The sequence below is a fragment of the Falco punctatus genome, assembly GCF_963210335.1.
Source record: "Falco punctatus genome assembly, chromosome: 9".
NCBI classification, from domain to species: domain Eukaryota; kingdom Metazoa; phylum Chordata; class Aves; order Falconiformes; family Falconidae; genus Falco; species Falco punctatus.
The window spans coordinates 47509654-47536222 of record NC_137589.1 but is presented as its reverse complement, the minus strand read 5'-3'; the positions used below and the strand labels follow the sequence as shown (position 1 = coordinate 47536222).

Sequence of the window (26569 nt, the reverse complement as noted above, 5' to 3'; positions counted from 1 at the left end):
CCAGAAGTGGTTGCTTGGAGCTTGCTTTTCATCCCCCCAAAATAAAATTGCAGTGTTACTGCTGGAGCCAGGATGCCATTACCTGCATCCAGCTGTGTTTAATTTGCTGCAGAGTGGCTGGCAATATCGCTGCTTTCTTTGGGTGGAAATCACCCTCTATAAGAAAACAGGAGATACTTTTTTTTCCAAATTATTCCCATGGTAAATGTGTGAAATCTTGAAGAAACAAGGTTTTGAGCTGGTCCTGGGGCAATGTGTGCCACAGCATCTTGGTTCCCAGTGCAGCGTGTCTATTGGTTTGGGACTCAATTTTGCTAATCATCGTTCATGATGTGCCTCAGCATGTGCTTTGCCCGGAGCCTGAGCAGCTCAGCAAACTCATTCCTGGCGCTGCGTGAGCCATGGCTCACAATGCTCCATCAGCCTGGCGGGGCCACCCAGGCAGCCTGGCCGAGAGGCCAAGCTGCTGTCTTGTGGGACTGTGATGGGGCCATGATGGTTGCCACAGGGCCATGGTGGCTGTGACAAGGCTACAGTGGCTGCAGTGGGACCATGATGACTGTGGTGGGATCGTGGCTGTTGCCACGGGGCCATGGTGGCTGTGACAGGGCTATGGTGGTTGCCATGGGGCTATGGTGGCTGTAGTGGGACTGTGGTGGCTGCTACGGGGCCATGGTGGCTGTGACAGGGTTATGCTGGTTGCCACGGGGCCATGGTGGCTGATATGGTTATGGTCATTGCCATGGGGCCATGGTGGCTGTAGTGGGACTGTGGTGGCTGCCATGGGGCCATGGTGGCTATGACAAGGTTATGGTGGTTCCCAAGGGGCCATGGTGGCTGTGACAGGGCTATGGTGGTTGTCATGAGGCCATGGTGGCTATGATGGGGCCATAGTGGTTGCCACAGGGCCACGGTGGTTGCGAGGGGGCCTGTAAGAGGCTGGTGTGGGACCTGCAGAGCACCTTGTGCTGGTGCTGCCGTGATCTGTGGGGCTTGTCTGGGGCTCTGCAGAGCGAGGGGAAAAGTGGCTCCAGTGTTGCCCCTACTGAGGAATGCGGGACCAGAGAGAGTTGTAGCAAACGGGCAGATTTCCCCTGTTCTGGCCTCTTGGACCATGCGGAGCCTCCCAGGTGCTCTCCCCGGGGGCTGGAACCTGCCCTCCTGGTCCCAGCTCCTCACCCTGAGGCAGGTTGCCCCTCTGCAGGGGCAGCATTGGCTGGCGTGGGGGGCTGTGCCCCACAAACCGGGGGGGCTCCCAGTCCCTCTCTGGGTGCTCGGTGCTTTCTTGTTTAAAAACGTGCCAGAGATTTCTGGAGAAGCTGCTGCTGTGAGAGATGTCAGAGCTGTTTGAGAAACCCCTGGAGAAGCTGAGATGCCCATGGAGGAACGCCAGTGAGCGTGCTGGCGGTGCCGCCTGGCTCGCTGAGGGAGCGGCCAGGTGTCCAGCCACGTTTGGCTTGCAGCACAGCATCAATCCTGCCCGGCTTCTCCCCGGGATGCGTGAACCTGCGCATCGCCCGGCCGTGGCACAGAGCGCGGCACGCTGCCCTGCGCACGCCGCAGCCTGCGCCCTGCCGGCTGCCAGCCAAGCCTGCAGCTTTGCAGAAGCGGCAGCGAAGCAAAACCAGGCGGTGGATTTTGCAGAGCCCCCGTGAGGGGCTGGTCCCTGCATGGCTGCCTGGTGCGTGGCAGGGATGCAGGGGACGGCAGGAGATGCCACCCCGCAGCTGTGCAGCCCTGCGTGGTTCTGAAGCTGTTTACTTGCACGCTCGCCAGCGCTCAGCCTGTACAGCCTTCTTGAAACCCACAACCTTCCTCCTTTGAGTAATTGTTCAATTACTGCTTATTGAGCGTGGGGGCAGCCTGTTCCCTGTTTCTCCCTTTGGCAGGCACCCAGGTTTTCTAGACGCACACAGCCGTGTTCCCCAGCCTCAGCTCAAAACCCTGCGCCGGGAGCAGCTCATCCTGCCGGCAAGCCAGGGGCTCTGATGGGAAGGGCCGTAGCTGCCCCCCGTCCTGCGCTCACCCCGCGATAGATGGAGGATGGCAAACACATGTATATCTATAGGGGTGGTGTTCAGTATGCACGGGTCACTTGGTGTCATCCATCTCGCTGTAGCTTCTGTAACCAAATGCTTGTTACCATCAAGAAAACGGTGGGAAAACTGGAAAGAGCATCTCTGATGGATATGGGGAGGGCTGGCAGCTGCTGGAGATGTGCCTGGGTAGCTGGTGTGGTTGCCATCAACAGGTATCTGAGCCTCAGGCTGGCCGAGTGGTTTATTCGAGCCTGCCTCAGGCTGGCTGAGTGGTTTATTTGGGAAGGACTTGGGCCCCTGCTCAGCATCCCCTGGTGCCCCGTGGGGCTCTGCTGGCACCGGCTGCTCAGCCGCAGCGTGGTGGTGGTGTGGTGCCTTGAGCCACCCCCGCCTTTTGCTCAATAGGCAAAATCCTGCTGCTCCTTGTGCTGCAGGATGCTGAGAGAGGAAATGCTGCTGACCTGCGCTTCCAGTGCTGCTCCTCACTTTCCTCTGCCCAGGGCTGCATCTGGTACCCACAGCCTGTCCCCGGTGAGCCCACCTGGACCATCAGCATGTCTCTTAAATACCAGACTTGGCCGCAGCCACGTTTCTTATGGTTTGACCTGTGTGGTTTTCCATGGAGGATGCAGAGCTGTCCTCTGGGCTGAGCCGGAGCAGGGGGATGAAACGCATTCTCACCTGAGACTGCCACTGCCTTGGCAGAGGTGGGTGTTAGTGGCCACCAGATTGCAGAGATTTCTCGGGTTTTGTTGTTGGGATATTTTTTTTGGTTTATTTTTTTCTCCCCCAAAATCTCTGAAGAATTTTGCTTGCATCCTGCTATACGATGGCGGAAGTTTCTTGAGAAATTTCCTGGGACAAGAGCAGCATTTCCCACCCAGCCAGAGTGTGAGAGGAAGGACTGGAGCTGTAGAGAGATGCTGAGTTTTTTTCCTGTCTTTCAAGAGCCATATTTATTTGAAGATACACTTCTCATGGCAAGAAGTCTCTATTACGAAACAGAGCAGAAGTGCCTTGGGTGCCTAAGACCTTCTTTGGAAAGCAGCAGCGCAGCTTTGGGCAGCGTCCCGGTGCGGGGGGTGGCAGCTCCCTTGGCCAGCCAGTGGATTTTGGAGCCATCTCAGTTTTCAGGCCATGCCCAGCAGCTGTCACATGCCATGGGGACGGGAGGAGAGCTGCCTGCGCCCGACTGCCCATGTAAGTCTCCCTGGGACGCAGAGCTTGGGGGTATGTCTCCATGCCCCATCCCTGCCTGCACTGCCCGTGCGGTGAGCCCTGCTGTAGGGCTGCATGTGGGTTTGCTGGGTTTTGTGGTTTACTTGTCTTTAAGGGGACCGTGTTTGTCCCTAGCTCTCCAGGGCAGGTACAACTGTGGAGCCAGGGCTGTCTGTGCTCCTCGGTGTCTATTTTAATGCCGGCAAGCCAGGCTGTGCTCATCCTGGTCTTGCATCCTGCACTGTTTCAAACAAACTATTGGTGTCTTTTTTGGGAGCTCGTCATCTTACAACAAATTGCCTCTAATCTTAGATTAATAAAGTACAATAAATACCGAGCGAAGAAAATGAAATTGCTCAGGCATTATGAAGTGCATAATAGCAGTAATTACACTTCCAAGCAGAGGGCTTGTAACTAACCTTGTACTGCGATGATTATCTGCACGGCCTGGGGAGGTTCATCTGGGGTGAGGTGGGGGGGAGTAGCTGCTGCCTGCTCCCTTCCTGCAGAACGTGCTGCTGCCTGCACCCCTGGGTGCTGCCCGGGCTGGGCTGGCACTATGACGCCCAGCTGATGGGAGGGATGCTCGGCCCAGTGGGAGGGATGCTTGGACAGTGGGAGGGGTGCTCAGCCAGCAGGAGGGATGCTTGGCCCAGTGGAAGGGATGCTCGGCCACGGCAGTGGGGAGGGGGCAGTCTGAATGGACCATCTTGGCTGAGCTGCTGTGGAGGCAGAGCCCGTTGGGGTGTGTGTTTTGGGGTGGTAATGCAGTCAGAGTTTAGCTTGATTTTTATTTGAAGGTAACTTCTTGACAATGAAATTAAGGGGTACGTTTGAGATGGTATAATCTCCTTCCCTCAGCTGGAAGTGGAGTAGGAGCTTGGGTACTTTTGGGTGGTTGCTGCTGCCTGGTAAAAGCCATCAGCTGTGGGTCGGTGCCAGGGTGTTGCCTTCATCCCATGCCTGCAGAGCGGGTGCCAGCGCTGGAGTGGGCTGTGGGACCCTGGTCCCCATCATGCCCAGCCCTTGCTCTGCCCTCTCCCCTCCTGCAGACAGAAGTCCTGTGTAACAGTGACTCCATGGGGGGTGCTGGGGCTCAGCAGGGCATCGTGGGGCGGGGGGGGGGGGGGGGACGGACGGGACTGTGACTGTGGAGCCTCGTACAGCTCCTGGCGCTCAGCCCTCAGCAGCGAGGGCAGGCTGTCTGCACAGGAACGTGTTTTTTCCACATTCTTTTATTCCTTTGTCTCTTTGCAGTGATAAACACCCCGCTTCCCCCGGGAGATCTGCTTTTCCAAGCATTTCTTCTCCCTGTGGCCATTATGACGGATGAATACATGGGCTACTTTGTCATTAAAAGTTAGATCTTTTCTAATCGTTCAGTTCTTTTATCCATCCGCGTTTATATTCATCGTGTCGAGGTGGGCTGCAATGCTATAGATCAGCGAACCATCTGTCTGGTGACAGAGATTTATGTTGCTGTTTGTTTCTTTGATACAGAGGCGAATGTCTGGGAGAAGAATCGTGCTCCCTGAAGTCTCTCTTACTTCAGTGCACTTAATCCTTAGGGACCCTGATAAATGGGGTGCTGAGCGCTCGCGACGGAGCTGAAGGCCAGTTCCTAGCATTTCCTAGGCATTTTTAATAAGGCGAAGGAGCAATTTGCTTATGCGCGCAGTGTCGTGAGCAGTTGTGGCAGCTGATTTATGCCCTGACACAGAGGAATTATTTGCCAAGTCTGGCTTTGGAAATGATTAATTTTAACACGTGTTACAGCTGCGCTTGCAAAGCTCTGCATTTATGGCTGCTCGCTCCTAAGGCATCGTGCTGGCTGAGCCAGAGCTCATAAATTCTCCTTGTTCCCCAGCACTTGCCGTCCCTGCAGCAAGGCCTGTGGTTGCCCACTGACCTGATGTTTGGCATGAGGTGGGTTCTTGGTGAACCCCCACAGCTGCTGCCATGAGTGCATTTTAGCGTTTTCTTCACTTGATGCTATGACATGTCCTGGTGAGGAGCGACACACTCGCATCGCTACTAGCGGGTTTGCTGGGTGCTACCAGCTGTACTGGGCATCCATCCCCTGCTGTTATAACCAGCACAAATGCCAAATGTCTTAGATTGGTGACTGCCCCTCCAAGGCTGTCAGTTATTGTCACCTCTGTTACAGAGCTGCTCGGTGCATGACACCCTGCCAAGGGGCCTGGGCAGGGCATGGGGTCTGCAGGGGACATGCCCACAGGTGGGCAGCAGGAGCTCAGCATTTGCTTCCCAGTTAAGGCTCCTGATTTCTTTCCTTTCCAGCACCATTGATGGGGATGAGGTGACCCTGCAGCGTGGAGCCCCTCGGCTCTGCAGAGGCTCGGACGGGGGCATCTCACCCACCCCCTGGGCTGCGCTTGGTCCAGGCTGTGCTGCTCCGGCAGCATTAGGGACGTGCTGGAGGACAGGCTACAGGCTCATGAGTGGATCAGCCACCTCCAGTCTGTCACCAGTCCCTGCCAGCTGCCAGACCGGGCAGCTGCCGGTGGGTTCCCACCACCTCACACTGAGGGAGGTTAAGCCAGAGAGCAGCTACCAGGTTATGGCAGAAACAGGCAAAGTTTGATAGCCCGTATAAAATTTTATCCCAGCTTTCGTGCCTGAGGTGATGTTTTTCTCTCTCTCTGCATTTGCTTTTTGGACATAAGAGACTTGAAAAGTCAGCTTTTTTAATTTACAACCTGATACGGGAGTCCACAAGAAGCCCTGAGGAGCTCTTAAGGGTGTGCCGTGCTTTTTGCACACCAGTTTCCCCATGAGCGGTCAGGTTGACCGTGAAATGCCAGAGGGCCCCAGTGGGTACTGGGACAAGGGACTCAATGAGCAATGAGGGTCTCATGAAACTCCTTCCCAATTTGCTGCCCAGCCAGCTCAGCTTTAAGGCTTAGTAAAGATTGGCTTGTCCCTCTGTTGTCAGAGTGAGTAGCAGCTGCTTTCCAATAAATCATGATTTGGTGGCATGTGCGAGTGGCACGCTTGGCTGGAGCTGGCACCACGTGTGCATGAGGGTTGCACAGGCGAAATAAAACGGGGTGATAGGTTTAATGACTGTCACTGTGAATTTGCTCAGCTTGGTCTATGCCTTGGCTTGGTAATATGCCTGATTAATGACATCTTGATGACCTCTTCCAAGCAGTTAAAAACCCAGTAATAACAGTAGCACTTAAGAGACTTGTCGAATACAGTGAAATAGAGGAAACGACTAATTCATTGCACTTAACTCCATTATCAGCTGTAACAGTAATGAACAGACTTTGTCTTGCTTGGAGTCTAAAGCTGAGACATCAGGAAACAATCCCTTTTCGCCTGCACTTAGCAGGTAGGAGTGTAATTTATAACGCTGCCTAGTGTGAATAAGTGAGTTTGCAAAGTGCTGCGGGCATTTATAAAGTAATAGGAGAGGCAGGAGGCAGATGAGCTGAGCTGGGGCCAGTTTTGCCTGCGCAGCCTTAATCCGGGTATGCTTGATCCCAGACCCTGCTGGCATCCACAGGGGGAAATCTCCAGCCTTGGTGAGGCTTTCCCCATCCACGTGGTCATGGGCATCCACCCGGCATGTGGGGACCAGCAGAAGGGCTGCGGGTGGGGGCCAGTGATGGAGACTGGAGCAGGTGAAGGTGAAGAAGTGCCCATGGTGGTCATAGCGGTGGACAGGCCGGTTTTGGTTTCACCTGCGACGCCTCCCTGCTGGTTCCTGCAAAGTGCCCCGGCGGACGGCTCTCTGCCGTGGCACCTTGTCCCTGTGCCACAAGTCACCAGCGGTTCCAAATGCCAAGTGATGTTTGGAGTTGGTTGACAGCTCCTGGGTTTTTCTGGAATGGCCAAATGTGGTATCTTAGCAACAAAGGGAATTTTTCTCCTTTTAGATCAGATTTGTTTTTTAACAGTTTCAGTGCTGACTGTTGCTCCTACCCGGGCTGAGCCACAGCGTGGGCATACTGGGGACATTGCCCTTGCCACCTCCTGCTCTGCTGCAGCCACAGGGGGTTGGAGCAGATATACATTGCTGGTGGAGACTGCCCCAAGGCCACAGCTTTTGTGAGAGGCTTTGAATGTTGTGAAGCACATGGGAAAGGAGAAGTTTGTGAGTCTGATGTCAGCTGGTTGCACGTGAATGAAAGCAAAGCCCTCAACCAAAACCAGACCTGGCCCCGTGGGTCACATGTGCTGCTTTGGTAGCCGTCGATGCACTATGTCTTGGTGCTCGTGGCTGGTGGTACCAGTGATATGGTGCTGTGGGAGCAGCTGGGAGCCCAGGGCTGAGCCCAGGCTCTGCTGTGGGCTGCTCTGGGGGTTACCCAGCTGGGATGGGGCTCTGGGTCTGACCTGCCACCCTGCTGATGGGCTGCTCTGGGTGCTTTCCCCACAGGGTGCAGGTCGAGTTCTACGTGAATGAAAACACTTTTAAGGAGCGGCTGAAACTCTTCTTCATCAAAAACCAGCGATCGAGTGAGTGCTCCATGCATGGAGTGAGCGTCTGCTGGGAGCAACCAAACCCTGCCCGAGCTAGGAGAGCCCTGCTCTGTCCTCGTGGGACGAGAAGCCATTGCCATCTGCTGGTGGCTGGTTCCTTGTGTGTCCCCAGCGCTGGCTGCCCAGCCCCAGGCTGCTGCTGCCTGTTGGCTTTTTGTTGGGTGTTGGCCAACTTGGTTTGGGGGGATGCAGTTACACGGGGAGGAGGGGATGCTGCTGCCTGCCATCTTTGTTCGCTGGGGACAGCTACATCATGGGAACCACTGGAGAGGAGTTGGCCAGGAGCAGGGTGGGCACTGGGAGCTGCCCTGGGGGGGTCAGGGAGCAACTTCCACATCACGGAGCCAATGATGCGCCCCCCACCCTCAAGGAGGTCAGCGGCTATGGTGACAGTCGAGGCAGGCTGTGAGTTACCCGCTCCTCCTTCAGCCATCCAAATTAGCCTCCACTTGACTAATGGTGTTTTTATTTTCTTTCTCCGAGATGTCATTAGCTGTCTGGAGAGACTCTGCTCGTTAATTTATAAATTCACATTTTCTTTTCCTCCCCGCATCCTGTCTTCTTGTTAAAAGCTGGAGCGCAGCACAACAGGGTGCCCACGGGGAAGTTTTTAATGAAAATGTGATGAATTTCTCACTTGTAATTTGAGTAATAACCCAATGAACTGGCTGGGGGGTGAGAGCAGATAAAGCAGGAGATTTGCTCGCCAGCCCTCCTCTTGCAAACTGTTTGTAGCCCAGCGAGTGGAACGGGGCCCTGGCCCTGCCTGTCTGATGCTTTTTAATGGATGCCTGCTAATGAGGGGGATACACTCCAGCAGCTCCTCATTTGTCTCTCACGTCTATTGGGGCCAGCAAGGAGCTGACTCATCGTTATTTATTTCTGTATTAGCCTTCTATATATCTGACGCTGGGTAGGATGTGTAGAGCCCTGGGCAAAGTATGTGCTGCCCTGGGGCTCCTGCAGCTCCCCTGGGGCTCAGCAGGGTCCTGTGGTGCATGGGGCTGTGCAAAGCTTGTGGGAAACCAAAGGGGCTGTGCTGCAGGGTGCCCAGGGTGTGCAGGATGAGTGGGGTGCGCAGGATGCGTGGGGTGCCTGGTGCACATGGGGTTTGCAGGATGCATGGGGTTCACGGGGTGCCCAGGGTGCGTGGGGTGCCCAGGGTGCGTGGGGTGCCTGGTGCATGTGGGGTTCACGGGGTGCGCAGGATGCGTGGGATGCACAGGATGCATGGGGTGCCTGGTGCACATATGGGGTGCACAGGGTGCATGGGGTACACAGGGTGTGCAGGATGTGTTGGGTGCACAGTATGCATGGGGTGCCTGGTGCACATGGGGTGCGCAGGATGTGTGGGGTGCATGGGGTGTGCAGGGTGTGTGGGGTGCCCAGGGCGCATGGGGTGCACAGGATGCATTGGTGCCTGGTGCACGTGGGGTGCGCAGGTTGTGTGGGGTGCCTGGGGCACACAGGGTGCCCAGTGTGCATGGGGTGCCCAGTGTGCATGGGGTACCCGGTGTTCATGGGGTACCCGGTGTTCATGGGGTGCCTGGGGCATGCTGCCTGGCCCATGCCGTGCTCCCCTCTGCCCCAGGCCTGAGGATCCGGCTCTTCAACTTCTCGCTGAAGCTGCTCACGTGCCTGCTGTACATCGTCCGCGTCCTGCTTGACAACCCGGAGGAGGGCATAGGCTGGTGAGTGCTGCGGATACTGCCGGGCTCCCCAGCCCACCCTGCACGGTGGTGAGCACAGATGTGATTGCAGCCACTCACGGCAGGTGTGAGGATGGTGGATAGTTTTTCTTGCTCCGGCGGTTTGAATTGGTAGTTTAGCAAAACTTGCTGGTCTGGTGGGCTTTGCTCCCTGCTCAGATCTCATGGATGGGGGTGTGGGTGTCTGCTGGCCCTGCATGGCACGCAGGGAAAAGGTGGTGAAAAAATTCAATGTCATTGAGTTTTATTATATCAGACTCCTCTCCTTCCCCAGCCGCACCTAGCTTCCCATTTCAGCAAGGTTAGAAAGCAAGGGGGGTTGGATGCTGCAGATCTTTGCATCAGCGTCATGTTCATTTCCAAATGGTGTCTGGCTGTAGCAGTCAGGGGTGCAACGTGGCCTTCAGACACAGGCGAGAGCTCCTGCCCTCAGTGCATCGCCGTGCAAGTATTTTCTGAACACTTGAAGACACTTATGCTAAATCCCATTGAAGTGTTTGGGAAGGAAATATGTTGTGCCATTTAGATCTCCAAGGTGACAGATGATTACATATGTCAGCTTTGCTCTGGGTTTCAGTATAAACCTATTTTTAATATGTCCTTGTTTTGTTTAGTTCACATACAGCTGGGTGGTTTTTTTCAAAAGCTGGAAGAATTAGCCATTTGATTTCCTCTTTGTAAAGGCTGCAGACTACCAAATGCTTCTGCATCCTCCAAAAGCGGTTTAAAAACCGTGAGAATTAGGTGTGAGACAGATGCACATCCTTGAAATGCTTAGCACAGCTGCGGTTCAGGGAAGTCCAATTTCCTGAGGGTGTGCGGCACAATAAAGGCTGGCCAGCGGGAGCGCATCCCTGGCAGCAGGGCAGGGGCAGAGCTTGGCTCCGGTGCTCCTGCCTGGCAGCCAGCCTTGTCCCAGGAGCCAAAGCTCAGCAGCTTTTGCTGGTTGTCACCTGGTAGTTCCCAGCTGCAGCCCTGTGTTGGAGCCCCGTGCCTAGGGAGCCCCGTGCCCACGCCTGTCAGCGTTTCATAGCATTCTCCTACAGACTGAAGTACCTGACAGGTCTTATTCTCCAGTAATAAAATGTTCAAAACTGCCTGGGTGAGATGGTTCTTGTGGGAAGCCCCGACTGTAGGGACCAGTGTGCATTTGGATCCATGGGAGCGTTGTCCAAGGGCCTCCCCCAGCATCAGGACATGGTGGTGAGGGCACCCCATGAGTGTGGGGGGTCGATGCCAGCACCCCTTTTCCTTCCTCCCCCTCGCTGACCGCTTTCCCCTGCCTTGTCTTTCTCTTTTCCCAGCTGGGAATGCGAAAAGCAGAATTACACAGCGTTCAACCAGTCCACAAATATCAACTGGTGAGTCAAGAGTTGCTCCATCCCGGCTCTGCCAGGATGTGGGAATGCAGTGATGGACGTGGCTAGTGCTGGCAGCTGCCCATGGCCATCTCTTGGTCGGGGGACTGCTTGAGGGATGCAGAGCTGCATCCCAGGATCAAATCAATTGACATGTGCCTATGGCTGCGCCCTTGGGAATGGCTTATGCCCGGTGCAGAGGCTGCTTGAACAAACTGTGTAGCAAGGAACACCAGTACCAGTCCTGAGCTGGATCCTGCATCACTGATGGCCTCAGGTTTCTGTCAGTGCAGGGTAAAGGCACTGATAGCTGGGCTACAGGTTAGATCCATTTTGAATTTTCTTTGCAGGTCACACATCTTCTGGGTGGATAGAAAAATGCCACTGTGGGCTGTGCAGGTGAGTGCCTAGACCTCGGGCACGGTTGTGCAGGAGCTGGGGTTTGGTCTTTGCCACCAGCGGGTCTCTGTGCATCCTCTGCCCCCAGCAGCAAGGGGCAACGGGCTCTCTTGGATGAGCAAGAAATGAGCTGAGGCTTCTGCCAGGAGCAACAGCCTGGCCCTGGGTGAAAATCCTGGGGACTGATAGAGGAGGAAAAGCTGTAGGGGGATAAAATCATGAGGCTGGCTCAGCTCTCCCCAGCCTGGATGCAGCTTGATCAGTATCGGGCTGGTTTCAGGCCAGGCAGCCATCCGGGGGATCGCTTGCAGGAGGGCTGAGCGCCCGCCGGCTCCCGCTGGGGCTGCCTGCACGCCTGTTGCTGCAGATGCTGGCACGTCTGACCCAACGGGTGCAGGGACAGCAAGGGAACAGGCCCTCGTCCGCGATACCCACGGGCTCCTCGTTGCACAGGGCAGGGAGGGCTCAGCAGAGCTCTGATCGACCGACGACGCATCGAACGAGCCCTCAGCAGCCTTCACCTGTCTGTCTCTGCAGGTCAGCATAGCTTTAATCAGCTTTCTGGAGACCATGCTGCTCATCTATCTCAGCTACAAGGTAAGTGCCCTGGGGCGGGTGGTGGACGGTGATGCGCTGGCTGGCTCTGGCCCCCTGGCATGAATTCATTTCTCCTTCTTTCCTCTGTCTTGAGCCTGAAGCATCCCGAGAGGGCATTTGTCTCGGTGATGTCTCAACTGGCTGTGGCTGTTTTCCTTTCTCATTCCCTCTCAGGCTGTGGGCAGAGCGTTGCACAGAGCAGAGCTGGGGCGTCGCTGCTTTTTGCACTTGCCTTTACATTCAGGCCTGTTTTACAAAGGCTCACTGTTTTCACGGGGGGCCAGATTGATGCACAGCGAGTTTCCTAAGGTTGAGGAGCTGGAGCTGAGCTGGGCAGCGTGGCCCCTGCTTGTGCTGAGGTCTGGTACCTCTGGAGGGAGCAGGCACTGCTCCAAGCCAGACAGGGAGAAGCATAAGCTGACTCCTTTGGACCAAAGCCCTTTAGAATGGCCAAGAAAAGTGACCTTAACAAATGGCATCTTCTTGGGGTCCCTGGGACAGTTGGCAGAAGAGACTGTGTCTCCCGCCTGGTTTGGTTGCCAGTGACCTGTATCAGTCCCTCTCATTCTCCATCCTTGCTTGAAGCGTAGCTGCCCCCCAGCTTTGGGCAGCAGCAGTGACGGACAGAGGGACATCGTGGCTGTGGAAAGGACATTCTGGAAGGTTTTGCTGATTCCAGCGTGCTTGTCACCAGCACTGCATCTCTCTCCCACAGGCAAACCGGAGCATCTTTCTGGCTCCTCTGGCATATTTCCCCCATCTAGCAGGGTCTGTGGCAGAGTGGGAGCTTTTTAATTGTCCCTTGGCAGATTTTTAAGCTTATTTAATTATTATTTGTTTTTAATTCCTCAGGGGAACATCTGGGAACAGATTTTTCGCATTTCATTCATCCTTGAGATGATCAACACAGTGCCATTTATTATCACAGTGAGTGTTTCCCTGTGACATTTTAAAGCGGCTTTAAGTTTAATAAGGACTGTAGTTTTGGTGGTGAAGTAAAGAAAATGGATGTCTGGCCAAGTAGTATTTAAAGCTGGCAGGGAATTTTTGCTTTGGTATTTTTCAACATAACGACTTTCTCTGGAGCATTATCCCATAAAACCATCCTCCATTTCCAGCTGCTGCTTTCGGTGGCAGCCTCTGCAGAGGCCGGTGCTTAGTTTGGAGATTGGTCCTTCCCGACAGGGCTCAAATTGGCTGTTTATGGCTTTTTTTGATAAAGAGCATGGGTTTTTCTGTGAGTAAGTCTTGCTTTCACAGATCTTCTGGCCTCCTTTGCGGAATTTGTTCATTCCTGTGTTTCTGAACTGCTGGCTTGCCAAATACGCCCTGGAGAACATGATCGTGAGTGACTGGACACATCCCAACCCTCTCACCTCACCCTGGGGATGCTGAGGGCGGCGTGGCCGGGGGATCCCTCGCCTGCCACCAGCTTCTGGGCAGGTTTTGGTGCTTGGTGTGTGTGTCCATGCTGGGGTTGGTGGGTGGTGAGGCTTTGCCAGCTGGTGATGCTGGGCTGTGACCCACTGTGGAGCAGGAGCCCTTTGGTGTCTGAGCCACATTGACTCTGTTGGCTGCGTGCCAACAGGGACAGCCCCCGGCTGCCTCCAGGATATGCTATCACAGCAGGACGAGGTGTTCCAGCCGTTCCCACGTGGCCACTTGAGCTGTCTCTCCCGGCAGCAGAGCCCAGACCTGCTCACAGAATGCACATCCCTTTCCAAGGGCCGAATTCTGGCCTGACCTTCGTCTGGGGGGCATTGCTGGAGGCAGCAAGACAGAAGCTGGTGTTTGGAGGAGTATTTTATCCTCAGCCTCTCTGAGCTGGTGAGAGCCCTCTCCTCTCTCCCCAGAATGACCTGCACCGCGCCATACAAAGGACCCAGTCTGCAATGTTTAACCAGGTGCTCATTTTGATCTGCACCCTCCTGTGTCTCGTTTTCACGGGGTGAGTGTTGCTCTTCATTTTGCTAAACCACCTTCCTCAGCCAGGGAAACCAGCTTTGCATGTTCCAGGGGTGGCTGGCGGAGCTGGGCTCTTGCAGGGCAATGAAGGGAGACCTTCCCAGCTGTGGTGGGATGGCATTTCCAGGACATAATGTGTCAATTGGGGAAGCCAGGGGAGGTTCTGCTTTTAGGCAGTGTCTTCTAGCCGGATTTTTCAGCCTGAGAGGTTTGTACACACTGAGGAAAGCGTAACTATTCAGGGCTGCTGATTGGATTGAATTCCCAAGTCTCTGGCATCCCTCCTTCACTAATGGGACAAGTCCCTGATCGTCAGGCTGAGCTTTGGAACTCAGGGAGCCATGGTGAGGAGTGTGCCCCGGGTTTCCACTCCTGTCCGTGGGCTTTGGCTTGGGCACAGCTACGTCTGCTGGAGCTACGGGAAGACCCCCTGAACCAGCAGCCCCGGCGCCAGGCTCCTCCCTGTCTTGCTTCATTCCCCAGTGCGCTGAACACTGGGAAGATCAATTTCTATTTTAGAAACTAATTATCCTCCCTAATTATATGATTTTAACAGAAACTTTTTAACAGGCATGTGTGAGGCTGAGGGCGTTGTCGGAGGGAGGTGGGTGGTGTGGACACACCAGTCTCAGAGCAGGGCTGTGAGTGCTGCAGGGTCAAGGGCAGGGACATGGGCTCGGAGGGGTGTGATGGCCCATTCACCAGGACCCATCGCAGTCAGGGACATGGACTCGGAGGGGTGTGATGGCCCATTCACCAGGACCCATCGCACTCAGGGACATGGGCTCGGAGGGGTGTGATGGTCCATTCACCAGGACCCATTGCACTCGCTGGCTCTGACCATGCTCTTCCTCCCCACCAAGTTGGCGTGGCTGCTGAGCTCATTTGGGTAATAGGCTGCTGGGGCTCCTGCTAATTAACTGGGCCCTTTACCCTGTGCATCACCACCACCAAGGGCATCTCTTTATAGAGGAGCCCATTCTCATCACTGGATACTTGGCTTTGAATTAGGCTTCTTCAATCTTCCTCTGGCTCCCTTGGTCTGGACTTGAAGCGTATAACACCATGAAGTTGCTGAATGGGCAGGAAATGAAGGTTTTTAGGTTCATGAATCTTGGCAATAAAGATGATCCTCTGGTGTGAATGACTAATGCCATTCTGGAGCTCGTCAGTGCTCCCTGCCCAAGGCACCTCCTGCCTGCTGGGGCCGTGGATGTGAATGTGGCAGGGCTACAGTTCGGGTCTGGGATGGTTTAGGTTACACTTGTGCTGAGCAGGATGACTTTGAAACTGCAGGTTGTGGAGTTCTGTCACCTGCCTATCCACGGGGAGCAAGGTGGCTCTGCGACACGGCTTTGCAAGGGCAGCAGCACAGGGTCACAAGCAGGTGATGGGACCTGCCTCCTGCCTGCTGGAGCACATCCCGCTGGGGACTGAGAGCCCTTCCCGTGTGCTGGAATCCCCTCAGAGCCTTACTGGGGCAGCTGCTTGTTTCCACATTTTGGTTTTTTGCAATGCAAGGGCAACCTCTGGGTGATGTTCAACATGCTGTCCATGGCATAATCTTACCTGTGACCCATCACCTGGCACCTGGGCTTCCCCATGTTGCTTTGGTGAGCAGCCACATCAAATTACAAATAACAATCTGTAATTGCCGTTAGCCGAATCATTTCTGTCAGTGACATAAATCCGTTGCTGTTGCTGATAGCATGTTACAGACAAATTTCCTCCATGGACATGGGTGTAAGTCACCTTCTAGGGTTCCCCACTGACTTCAAGCAGGTGCTACGGGCACTGCCTGTCTCCGCAGCAGGGAAGCGCTCACTGTAATGTGTGTTTTCTCCCTTCAGGACCTGCGGCATCCAGCATTTAGAAAGAGCAGGTGAGAAACTCTCCCTCTTCAAGTCCTTCTATTTCTGCATCGTCACCTTTTCCACCGTGGGCTATGGAGATGTGACACCAAAGATCTGGCCTTCCCAGCTCCTCGTCGTGATCATGATTTGCGTTGCCCTGGTGGTGCTGCCGCTCCAGGTTAGACCTGCGCAGCAGAGGATGGAGAGGGATGCAGAACCTGCACGGGGGCAGCCCTGCCGATGGGGACATCAGCTCTCTGCCTTCGTTTGCAGTTTGAGGAGCTCGTCTACCTGTGGATGGAGCGGCAGAAGTCGGGAGGCAATTACAGCCGTCACCGTGCCCAGACAGAGAAACATGTCGTCCTTTGCGTCAGCTCCCTCAAGATTGATCTCCTCATGGACTTCCTCAATGAATTTTATGCCCACCCACGCTTGCAGGTGAGGACCAGGCATGTTGCCACCCTGTGCTTGATCAACGCTTGTCCTTGCTGGGCTCACAGCCTTGCTGGGCATGGCCGAGTGGCTGCTGGTGGTGAGTGTCCTGCTGCAGTGGATGTGGCAAAGAATAAGGTAAAAACCATCCAGCCCAGCACCAGGAATCACGTGCTGCACTGGCCAAGGAGAGGTAGCAAGTGGTACCCTAGGGCCACCTCACTTTACCATCTCAGTGGCGGGGCTCTCTCTGATCCATGCCATTTTCTGGCCAGACCTGTTACAGCGCTGTGTAAAGCACATGGAAAAGGACCAGAGGGACTTTTCTAATTGTAAGGATGTCTTTGCTGAATGAGGAATCTCAGACAGATACAGAACATGTGGTTGCTAAACCTCGGTGGGAATACCCAGCTCTTACTGGAGTATCCCTACATAATAACTACTATTCTTGCAAATGACTTGCAAGTGCCTTTGCTGCTCCTCAGGATGAGAGCAGCACAGACGTGTTTCAGATCTGCATTTCATTCCAATGCTCACATATGCTTCGTTGCCATCGCCCAGCCTTGACTCCATACGTTCAAGCTTTAAAATCCTGCTCATTGCAGTAATTGCAAGAGGTTCTGCTTTGCTGTGGGTGTGCAGCTCTTCCCTAGTTCTGTAGTCAGATGTGCCTGCATTGGCTTTGTTATGCAGAATGGCGTGAAGAAGATGCTGATGTGTTTCCCAAGACCCTTGCAGGACCCTGGAGTGCGGGCAGGGGTCTCACACACCACCAGCAAAAATCAGAAGCCCCAGAGGAGCTGTTTGCCTAGGCAGCACACCCCTGTGGTTTGGCTCACTGTGGCAGGCGTGTGCAGGACCACCAGCCTGCCGACCCATGCGAGCCTCTCTTTTCCAGGATTACTACGTGGTGATACTTTGCCCAACAGAGATGGATATCCAGGTGCGGAGGGTTCTGCAGATCCCTCTGTGGTCGCAGCGAGTGATCTACCTCCAGGGCTCTGCACTGAAGGACCAGGACCTCATGAGAGCCAAGTGAGCAGAGGAACGTGGACATGCTGCACAGACACGGCGAGGCTGGTCCTGCCACGCTGCTGAGCTGCCTGCAGTCCTTGGAGCCGCAGGGGAGGGTCCCCAGTGATGCCAGCCCAGATGCATGATGATGGGCATCCCGGCATGCCTTCACTGGGGACTGGGAGGGGGCTGGCTGGTACAGGCAGATGCCCAGCTTTGCTGGCCCATGCGATTCACGGTGTCACTGCGCTCTGTTTGCAGGATGGACAATGGCGAAGCCTGCTTCATTCTCAGCAGCCGAAACGAGGTGGATCGCACCGCGGCGGTAAGCCAGACACAGGGATGGCACAGTCAGAGATTATTCATTTCTCAGCAAGAAGGGACCAGGGTGACCACTGTCTCTTGCCTCTGCCTGGCACAGGAGGCAGCTGGGGAGAGAGCATGGGGCTGAGCACTGAGCTCTGTCCCCTGGACACCCACGGGGGCTGAGCACCCCGCACTCCCTTGGGCAGTCCACCCCAAAACCTCCTCTCCTTATGCAACCTTATTCCAGCCCAGGCAGGGACTTTGCTGGGAAGATGTTGGGTTTGGAGCCCAGGGAGAGGGAGGGGGTGGCAGCGGTGACAGCTCCGGCTGCTGGCTGGTGCCAGGGATGCTTCCCATGCTGTGGCAGTGGCTCCCTGCCTGCCTGTGCTGTCCTCAGCCGGCACAGCCCTGTCCGAGGGGCTTTTCTGCAGGTGCCAATGTGCCGAGCAAGGGGTGCTGTGCTCCCTCCCTGCTGCCGAGGCGCTGCCTGGCCTTTCCCTGCTTTGGCACTGGGCACTCCTGCTTGTAATGAAGCTGCCGAAGGGTCCCCATGAGAAACATGGGAATGGCACAGGGACAGCATGGGCACACGCAGCAGCCCATGCCAGTTGAGCCCCTGTGGACTCATCCTCCTTCTGCTGTCCCAGTTTCCCAGGGGTGCTGGGTTTGGGGGAGCAGGAAAGGGCTGTTCTCCCCCGTTAGCAGTGAGTGTTGGAGGAGCTCTTGCCCTACATCTCCGCAGTGGCCAGGTGCTTTGCAGTTCATCCCAGGTATCAAAGCACTGGGGAAAATAAGCTGTCAGACAAGTAGCTCTTGCTCTTCTCCTTGCCTAGGACCACCAGACCATCCTGAGAGCCTGGGCTGTGAAAGATTTTGCTCCAAACTGTCCTCTTTACGTTCAGATCTTAAAGCCTGAAAACAAGTTTCACGTCAAGTTTGCTGGTGAGTCAGAGGGGCTGCACAGCAGCCTGGCTGGTCCGGACTGTCCTTCCTACCATCACAGATGTTTCCAGCAGTGTTTCCATCTCAGAGTAGTCCGTGACCTGGTGTTGAGACTTGTTAAACTGTGGTTTAACCTGACAGGTAGCTAAACACCACACAGCCACTCACTCCCCCCACCTCAGTGGGATGGGGGAGAGAACTGGGGGGAAAAAAAGTAAAATCTGTGGATTGAGATAAAGACAGTTTGATAGGACAGAAACAGAAGGGAGAACTATTATTATTATTACTACCATTATTATCATTATTATTTAATTTATTATTATTATTTGTTATTATTATTACTACTACTACTATTACTGTTACTACTACTGGATTAGAATATACAAAACAAGTGATGCACAATGCAATTGCTCACCAGCCACCAACTGATGCCCAGCAAACCCCCGAGCAGCGGCTCCTGGCCAGCTTCCCCCCAGTTTACATACTGGGCATGATGTCACATGGTCTGGAATATCCCTTTGGCCAGTTTGGGTCAGCTGTTCCAGCTGTGTCCCCTCTCAGTTTCTTGTGCTCCCAGCCTGCATGCTGGTGGGGTGGGGTGAGAAGCTGAATAGTCTTTAGTGTAAACACTGCTCAGCAAGCAAAACATCAGTGTATTACCAAGGTTATTCTCATCCTGAATCCAAAACACAGCACCGTACCAGCTACTGGGAAGAAAATAACTTTATCCCAGCTGAAACCAGGACAGACTCCTCATTGCCAGGAGATATTTTAGGGCCGTCAGCCCCTTTATCATGAGGTACACTAAAACCCGCAGCAACGTGCCTGGGGCCAGGGCAGAGCTGGCTCCAGGCTGCCCTGGGCCGGACTGTGTGTGGGCTCACCTGTCCCACACGTGCTTGGATGTGTGTCCCCATGGACACAGCGATGGTGGATTGGTGTCCACCTGGCTGGTTTCCATCCTGCATCCCTGTTTTAACCCCATTCGTGGTGTTCCCCACGGGCTGTTTGTTGATCTGGCTGAAAGCCCTCCTGGACCGGCAGGAAGAAGAAGCCTCCAGCCCCAAACACCACCCCAACATTACTGCATCCCCAGGCACTGCTGGCTGAGGACTCCATCCATCCACCTCCCTGCCATGACGGTCCCCTCTGCCTTTCAGATCACGTCGTCTGCGAAGAGGAGTGCAAGTACGCCATGCTGGCACTGAACTGCGTCTGCCCTGCCACCTCCACCCTCATCACACTGCTGGTGCACACGTCCCGTGGCCAGTGAGTGCTGCCTGCATGCTGCCCTGCCTGTCCCTGCCTGTCCCTGCCTGCCCTTGCCCTGCAGCCCAAGCGTGGAGGGACAGCAGAACCCGGGGCTCTGAGCTCAGGGGGAGAGGGGAGGGGGCTGGGCCGGGGGGGCTGGGGGAGCACAGATGAGACCTAGGACCCCCAGCTGGATTGGGAGCAAAAGCCAGTATTGTAGGGGGAACATAGCAGTGTGGGTGGGCTGGCCAACACCACCTTTGCCGAGACTGGGAGTAAAAAGGTTTTCTTTATACTGGCATGGTCCTGCTGGTGGGAGGGTGCGTTCACAGCCGGTGCAGATGTGGACCCCGCAGGCTGTTTGGCAGATTGATGTATGGCACAGCTGGAAGGAGCTCTGCCAGCCTGGGAAAGCGGCACTGTGGGTCCTGCACTCCTCAGCCAGGCAGAAATGTCTGAATTTTGGGTAAAGCGCCATCAAAAGAATTACAAAATGTCATTGCCAAATGACTCTTGCCCCATGCTCGGAGCTGTTTGCCAACACAGGCTTTGAACCCTGCCTCTGCGCCCCCCTGGGAGCCCTCATTAAATAAAAAGGCACTTAGAAATTAAAACAAGCTTGTCCTCAGCCTGCAAACGCCGACAGCTTGTGGAGGCGCGTGGCTGTAATCTCACCACTGTTGGCTGGTCTAAACGGCAGCTTCAGTGCTTATTAGCACTCCTGCCATGCGGCTGTGCCTGGGGAGCTGGATGCTGTGCCAGGGGCTGCGCCAGCACCGGGGTGTCCCGTCCTGGCACCGTGGTGGGGATCCCATCCCAGCACCGGGGGTCCCATCCTGGCATGCTGCTGCTGTCGTTGCAGGGAAGGCCAGGAGTCCCCGGAGCAGTGGCAGCGGATGTATGGGCGCTGCTCGGGCAACGAGGTCTACCACATCCGGATGGGCGACAGCAAGTTCTTCATGGAGTACGAGGGGAAGAGCTTCACCTATGCTGCCTTCCACGCGCACAAGAAGTGAGGGCAGGGGGGCAACGGGCAGGGGTGGGCAGGACATACCTGCCAGGTTTTGTCCCTGGGGTATCAGGGCTGGGGCTGGAGGGCAGTGCTAGGGCCTTTGTGCAGGGACAAAGCCCTGAAGGGGCTTTTCTCCAGCTGTGAATGCCCACATCGTGCTCCCGGCACAGGTACGGCGTCTGCCTGATCGGCATCCGCAGGGAGGAGAACAAGAGCATCCTGCTGAATCCCGGCCCGCGGCACATCATGGCAGCGTCCGACACCTGCTTCTACATCAACATCACCAAGGAGGAGAACTCTGCCTTCATTTTCAAGCAGGAGGAGAAGCAGAAGAAGAAGGGCTTTGCGCGGAGAGGCACCTATGATGGTCCATCCCGCCTGCCGGTGCACAGCATCATCGCCAGCATGGGTGAGTTGGCGGGGCCTCGGCAGGGCAGGGGGACACTGGGGCTCCCCAGGAGCGGGGGCAGCAGCCTGCATGCACTGCTCCATCTCCTTCCCCAGGTCTGGTTTCATCTCCTTCCCCAGGTCTGGTTTAATTTCCTTCCCCAAGTTTGGTTTTATTTTGCTTTTTGCAAACTCCTTGCCATGCCCCTCCACCTGGATTTTGCTGAAGCCACTGGAAATCCTTTTCCATCCCCTGTCCCAGTTGTCTCACCAGTAAAATACCCGCTGCTCCTTGCACCCTGGGTGCTCTCAACAAGCTCAAGTATCATTATTTGAGCTCGTGATGTCCATTATCATTAACGGTGTTTGCGTAAATCCCCCAAGCCCTGGCTGGAAGAATAAATGTCGTTGGCCGCATCCTAAATCACGTTTATGATTCACAACCCGATGGAGAGCATAGATGGCTCTGCGGCGAGTGGCGCATTTTCGCAAATACAAAATACCATGAGTCATTACTTCCAGCTTGTATCTGGGGAGAGCGAAGTTTGGGGAGGCTGAGCTACACGAGCAGATTATATTTCAGGCAAATAATTTATGCGTTTGTACTCATGAGCAGCAATTTGCTTAGATTTTTCCTGCCAAGCCACAAAGCGCTTTGCTGAACAGCATTTGTCAGTGTTCTCGTTACATGACTCGTTTGCAGAGGGACCTTTGGCGAAGAGTAATGAGAGGGAGAGAAACCGTGTGGGAGCAAGCAGGGCAGGGGTGCCCAGCGAGCCCGGCACTTGGGCTTTGCTCGCTGCAAAACTCCCTGCGCTCCCAAGCATCTGAAAGTCACTGTTTGGCCAACAGTCAGATGAGAGCCTCGGTGGGGGTTTCTGATGGTGACTTGGTGGCCCAGGTCAATATTCCTGAAATATGTGTGACTTTTGGAAGCTGCTGGAGGACAGGATGGAGAAGCCTCTCTTGCTCCATGTAAAGATGTGGAGCTGATTGAAGGGGATGCAGGAGGTGGTTGAGGGTGATGCACTGTGCTGGGGGCTGCCCACCTGCCTCTCCCTGTGGGCTTGAGGACCAGCAGGTTGAAGGAGTGTCCATGGGGATGGCAGCATCCCAGCGACGGGCAAACACAGTAGCATCAGCTTCTTCCTAACCTGGCTGGCATCTCCCAGAGCCTGCAAAGATCTGCAGGTAGATTAGGCTGGAGGGTTGTCATCTCTGAGATACATCAGAATAATAAAAACCATGGTAAAGCCAGGTTTTGCAGGTTCAAGAGCAGCAGGTGGGCAAGCGGTTCAGCTGGTGCAGTGGAGGTGGTCACAGCTGGGGGACAGAGAGGGTGACAGGCCCCGGGGCCAGCAGCCTGTGCCCACCATGGGAGTAGCTGAGTTGTCACCCCAGGGAGATGCTCCACACAGCAGTGCCCAGGTGGATGTCACTGGTGGATGCTTTGCCTGCACCCCCCCTGCCTACAAATGGTTTAGCTTCCTCTGGGCTGTATTGAACAGGCACGGTGCATGGCCCCGCGTGCTCCACCTCATCCCCGCACAGGGCTCAAGGGCACGATGCTTTGCTGAGGCAGCTCTCTCCACCTCCTTATAGCATGTTTGCTGTGCTTCCTTCCCCGCCGTGTCCAGGTACAGTAGCCATGGACCTGCAAAACACAGAGTGCCGCCCCGCTAACAGCAGCAAGCTGGCTCTGCCGGCCGAGAACGGCTCGGGCAACCGCCGGCCCAGCATCGCGCCCGTCCTTGAGCTGGCCGACACCTCGTCCCTGCTGCCCTGCGACCTGCTCAGCGACCAGTCGGAAGATGAGATGACACAGTCAGACGAGGAAGGGTCAGCAGTTGTGGAGTGAGTCGCCCGCCTTCGGTCGAGCTGTCCCTTGTTTCAGAGAGACAGGGACCGCTGTGAGTGATGGGTGTTGAGTGGTGCCCGAGGGAGGCTCGGGCTCAGCCCCCTCGGCTTTTGCGTGAGCACACAAGCATCCATAACACGGGTAAGCGCTGCTTGGCCACAAGCCTTGTGGGCTTCTCTGGAGATGTTTCATGCAGGTATCAGCAAGTTGCACCAAGGCAGACACTGCTGGGGATGGGCAGGCTGTGCATCAGTCCTCTTGCCTCCTTTCATTCACTGACGTGAAGAGAATCCTGTTCTCCGTTCATTGCACATAAATTAGAAATACAACTGGTTACCTGTTTGGATGCTGTCACAGCAATGTGAGGAGTTTACAGAGTATCTGCAAACTCTCACAAATCGGCTTTTAATTCATGGCCGCTTTTAGCTACTCTTTAAGTGAAAATTTTTGCTTCTGATTCCCTCAATAAAAATGGTGGTTTTTGTCTTTTAAATATCTCTTCACCAAAACGAACTCTAAAAATGGACTGTGAGGTTTTTTGCCTTTTTCTATGGCTCAGCGTTGCCCTCCTCTCCTGGAGCTTGCTGGCCTGTCTCTTTTCTACTGCACTCAATAGTCCTATCTGTACCTTCTCCAGCCGTGCTGGGAACATTGCATATTTACAATCTCATGATCCTTTGCATAGCCAAAATGATTCCTAAATATGTCTATTTTGGAAATTTTCCAGCTGCCGCAGGAGAGTTTTGCAAAGCGTTTGCCAGCGATGCGCTTGGGCTGCTTCTATTAAATGTTTTTCCCAGCATCTGAGTGTTGCACATGTGGAAAGCTCTCCCCGTGTCCTCACACTGCTGGATTGTCTCTCTGCTGCAGGTATGTCAAAGGCTACCCACCCAACTCCCCCTACATTGGGAGCTCCCCGACTCTGTGCCATCTTTTACCCGAGAAAGCCCCGTTCTGCTGCCTGAGGCTGGACAAGGTATGAAGGGGGCTGCGTGCGGCTGCCGGGGGCTACAGCCTCTCCGGAACGGGACGACTCTGTGCGTGGTGGGTGGGCAGCTGAGAGCCACACACTGAGTTCCTGCCTTGCCTTCCACCACACAGGGCTGCAAGCACAACAGCTTTGAAGATGCCAAAGCCTACGGGTTTAAGAACAAACTGATTATCGTTTCGGCAGAGACAGCTGGGAATGGGCTGTATAACTTCATTGTCCCCCTTCGTGCATACTATCGGTCCCGCAAGGAGTTGAACCCCATCGTGTTGCTGCTGGACAACAAGCAAGTACTTTTCCGCGGATGTTTTCCATCGCCCCGAGCCCTTCCCTGTGTTTTTATGGGCATCTCATACTGTGGGGATGGGAGCGTGGGGGCATGGCAGTGCCACCATTGGGTACCTCAGCTGATGTTGGCCCTTGGGGAGTCCTGCGTGAGTTTTGTGTCTGTCTATCTTTGCCCCATGGACTTGCTGAACCCCCTTGCTCTCTGTTGCTCTTCCTCCAGGCCTGAGCACCACTTTCTGGAAGCCATCTGTTGTTTCCCTATGGTTTACTACATGGAGGGCACGATCGACAAGTAGGTGTTTGCACGTGTGCCTGTGACTTACAGTGCTGCCTAAATGTGTTGCGTTGAGCCCAGTCCAGACTTTTAGGTCATCCCTGGAGAAGCCCCAGGGTTGGTACTATAAGAGCTGATCCCACCCTTGGCTTCTTGGGTTGTCAACCCCCTCCGGTAGATGGGAGCAGGTGAAAAGCTGGTGGTTGGGAGCAGCTTGGGCTTGCTGTAGCGCTGCGTGTCGCAGCGTGCTGCTTCCCTGTGTCCTTTCCAAGGGCTGACCCTGCGCTCTTCTCTTTGGGAACTGCCCAGCCTGGACAGCTTGCTGCAGTGTGGCATCATCTATGCTGACAACCTGGTGGTTGTGGACAAGGAGAGCACGATGAGTGCTGAGGAGGACTACATGGCAGATGCAAAGACGATTGTCAACGTCCAGACCATGTTCAGGTGAGGAGTGACCACTGCCCCAGCTCCGTCGTGGCCACTTACCTCTGCTGGAGACCAGAGTGGGAAGGGTGCCCATGGCTGGGGTGGTGGCTATGGGCAGTGAGACATCGCTGTGGCTGGGCTCGCCATAGGAAACAGCATCTAATCAGCTATTTCTGACCTCAGGCGAGCACAGGGATGGTTTTGGTCTTCCTCAGCTTTAAATGCAGGGAGCACTCTCACTTTTAAGTGAGCCGCAGGACAACAGGTCTCTTTCCATTTCAGGCTCTTCCCCAGCCTCAGCATTATCACAGAGCTGACCCACCCCTCCAACATGAGGTTCATGCAATTCAGAGCAAAGGACAGTTACTCTCTTGCCCTTTCCAAGCTAGAAAAGGTAAGAGAAGGTCTTCCTCTGCACACGGGGCCTGGGAAGTCAGCGCTGAGAGGGACTACATTTGAGCTCCTCAAGGTCCTGTGCTCTTCTGCATGCTGCAGCTACCACAGCTAGTGCACATCTGCCTGAGATAACCTGCAGCAAACAAATAAGAGGGTAGTTCATCTTCGGATTAGCTACCTCCTCCTGTGTATTTATTTATTTATTCAGTGGCTGGAGTTTGTGCTGCTTTGCCTACTGCTGTGCTGGGCACACTGGCCCTCTGAATCAGGTAATCAGGTTTAATGCTGTGGCTGCAGTAAGGAGTCACTGTGCTGAGACAGATCTTCTGACAAGGGAGAAAATACCCCTGAACCAGATGCTGGGGCATGTGAAAGCGCCCCATCCAGCCCATGTCAAAAAACTCAACCATGTCTCACACATTTAAATGCAGTAATAAAAACCCTTCCACCCAGTGTAAGGATGCTGTCCTGGTTCCCTCCCGGCACACCCACCAGAAATGCTGTGCTGGTGTCCTCCCATTTTCATGAGTCTTCTAGCTTCTGTGCAACTTGAGTGCGGGGCAGACTGCGTGGCTTGGCTTTGCTAAATGCCCTGGAGGCATGTGAACAAGCCCTCTGCCAACAGTGTTTGCCTGCGTGTGCTCATGTCTTCCCTTCCCCTTCCAGAAAGAGCGAGAGAACGGCTCCAACCTGGCCTTCATGTTCCGGCTGCCCTTCGCGGCTGGGAGGGTCTTCAGCATCAGCATGTTGGACACGCTGCTCTATCAGGTGAGAGCCTGGCGGGCTCTGGGTACCGCACCCCTGCAGCTGTGGCCAGCCCTTTGCATCTCCCAGTGAATAACTGAGCAAACCTTTTCTCCGGTTTCTTGCCCAAATGTCTCCCCCCAGTCATTCGTGAAGGACTACATGATTACCATCACTCGGTTGCTGCTGGGCCTCGACACCACGCCGGGCTCCGGCTACCTCTGTGCGGTAGGTGCTGAGTCCCTCTGGGTTGAAACCATCAGGGCAAGTTTTTGTGGATCTGGTGGGATCTGTCACCCTCCGCATGAGGGTGGAGGGTTCCCCTCTTCTGGGGAGTCAGGGGGGAGGCAGCATTGCCAGGACATCGCTCCCCTCCATTGTGTGCAGGGAACCTCAGCGCTGCTGAGAGCCCAAAAGCCCAAGAGCTTCCAAGGACCAAAGCCCCTGTTCTGAAGGCTGAGGTTGGAAATTGCCCCTGGTCTTTCTGTGGAGCCTGTCTCACCTTTGGGACTGACATGGATGGGCCGGGGTGAAGCTCAGGAGCAGCCCGAGGTGCTCCTTAGTGAGTTCTGCATGGTGCAGGGCAGTTGATGCTTGTCCT

General features: G+C 54.9%; 1 protein-coding gene across 9 annotated transcripts in view; it reads left to right on the top strand.

Moving 5' to 3' along the window:
- Nucleotides 1-26569, top strand: part of KCNT1 (potassium sodium-activated channel subfamily T member 1) — a 102664-nt gene that overhangs the window by 56141 nt on the left and 19954 nt on the right. For 8 of the 9 annotated variants that reach the window (XR_013930464.1, XM_080402173.1, XM_080402175.1 and 5 more), the window contains 24 exons: nt 7666-7745; nt 9361-9460; nt 10783-10839; nt 11187-11235; nt 11773-11832; nt 12685-12759; nt 13093-13176; nt 13686-13780; nt 15648-15828; nt 15924-16088; nt 16981-17117; nt 17358-17421; nt 18236-18344; nt 19505-19613; nt 20458-20607; nt 20778-21016; nt 22632-22848; nt 23723-23828; nt 23954-24126; nt 24349-24420; nt 24712-24846; nt 25111-25222; nt 25891-25992; nt 26113-26196. Coding sequence is in view for 8 of the 9 variants with exons in the window: in XM_080402173.1 (XP_080258299.1) it covers nt 7666-7745; nt 9361-9460; nt 10783-10839; nt 11187-11235; nt 11773-11832; nt 12685-12759; nt 13093-13176; nt 13686-13780; nt 15648-15828; nt 15924-16088; nt 16981-17117; nt 17358-17421; nt 18236-18344; nt 19505-19613; nt 20458-20607; nt 20778-21016; nt 22632-22848; nt 23723-23828; nt 23954-24126; nt 24349-24420; nt 24712-24846; nt 25111-25222; nt 25891-25992; nt 26113-26196 (2755 nt within the window). In the remaining variant the exon portion in view is untranslated. The remainder of the gene's footprint in view (nt 1-7665; nt 7746-9360; nt 9461-10782; nt 10840-11186; nt 11236-11772; nt 11833-12684; nt 12760-13092; nt 13177-13685; nt 13781-15647; nt 15829-15923; nt 16089-16980; nt 17118-17357; nt 17422-18235; nt 18345-19504; nt 19614-20457; nt 20608-20777; nt 21017-22631; nt 22849-23722; nt 23829-23953; nt 24127-24348; nt 24421-24711; nt 24847-25110; nt 25223-25890; nt 25993-26112; nt 26197-26569) is intronic. The other variant, XM_080402174.1, reaches the window with a different exon arrangement.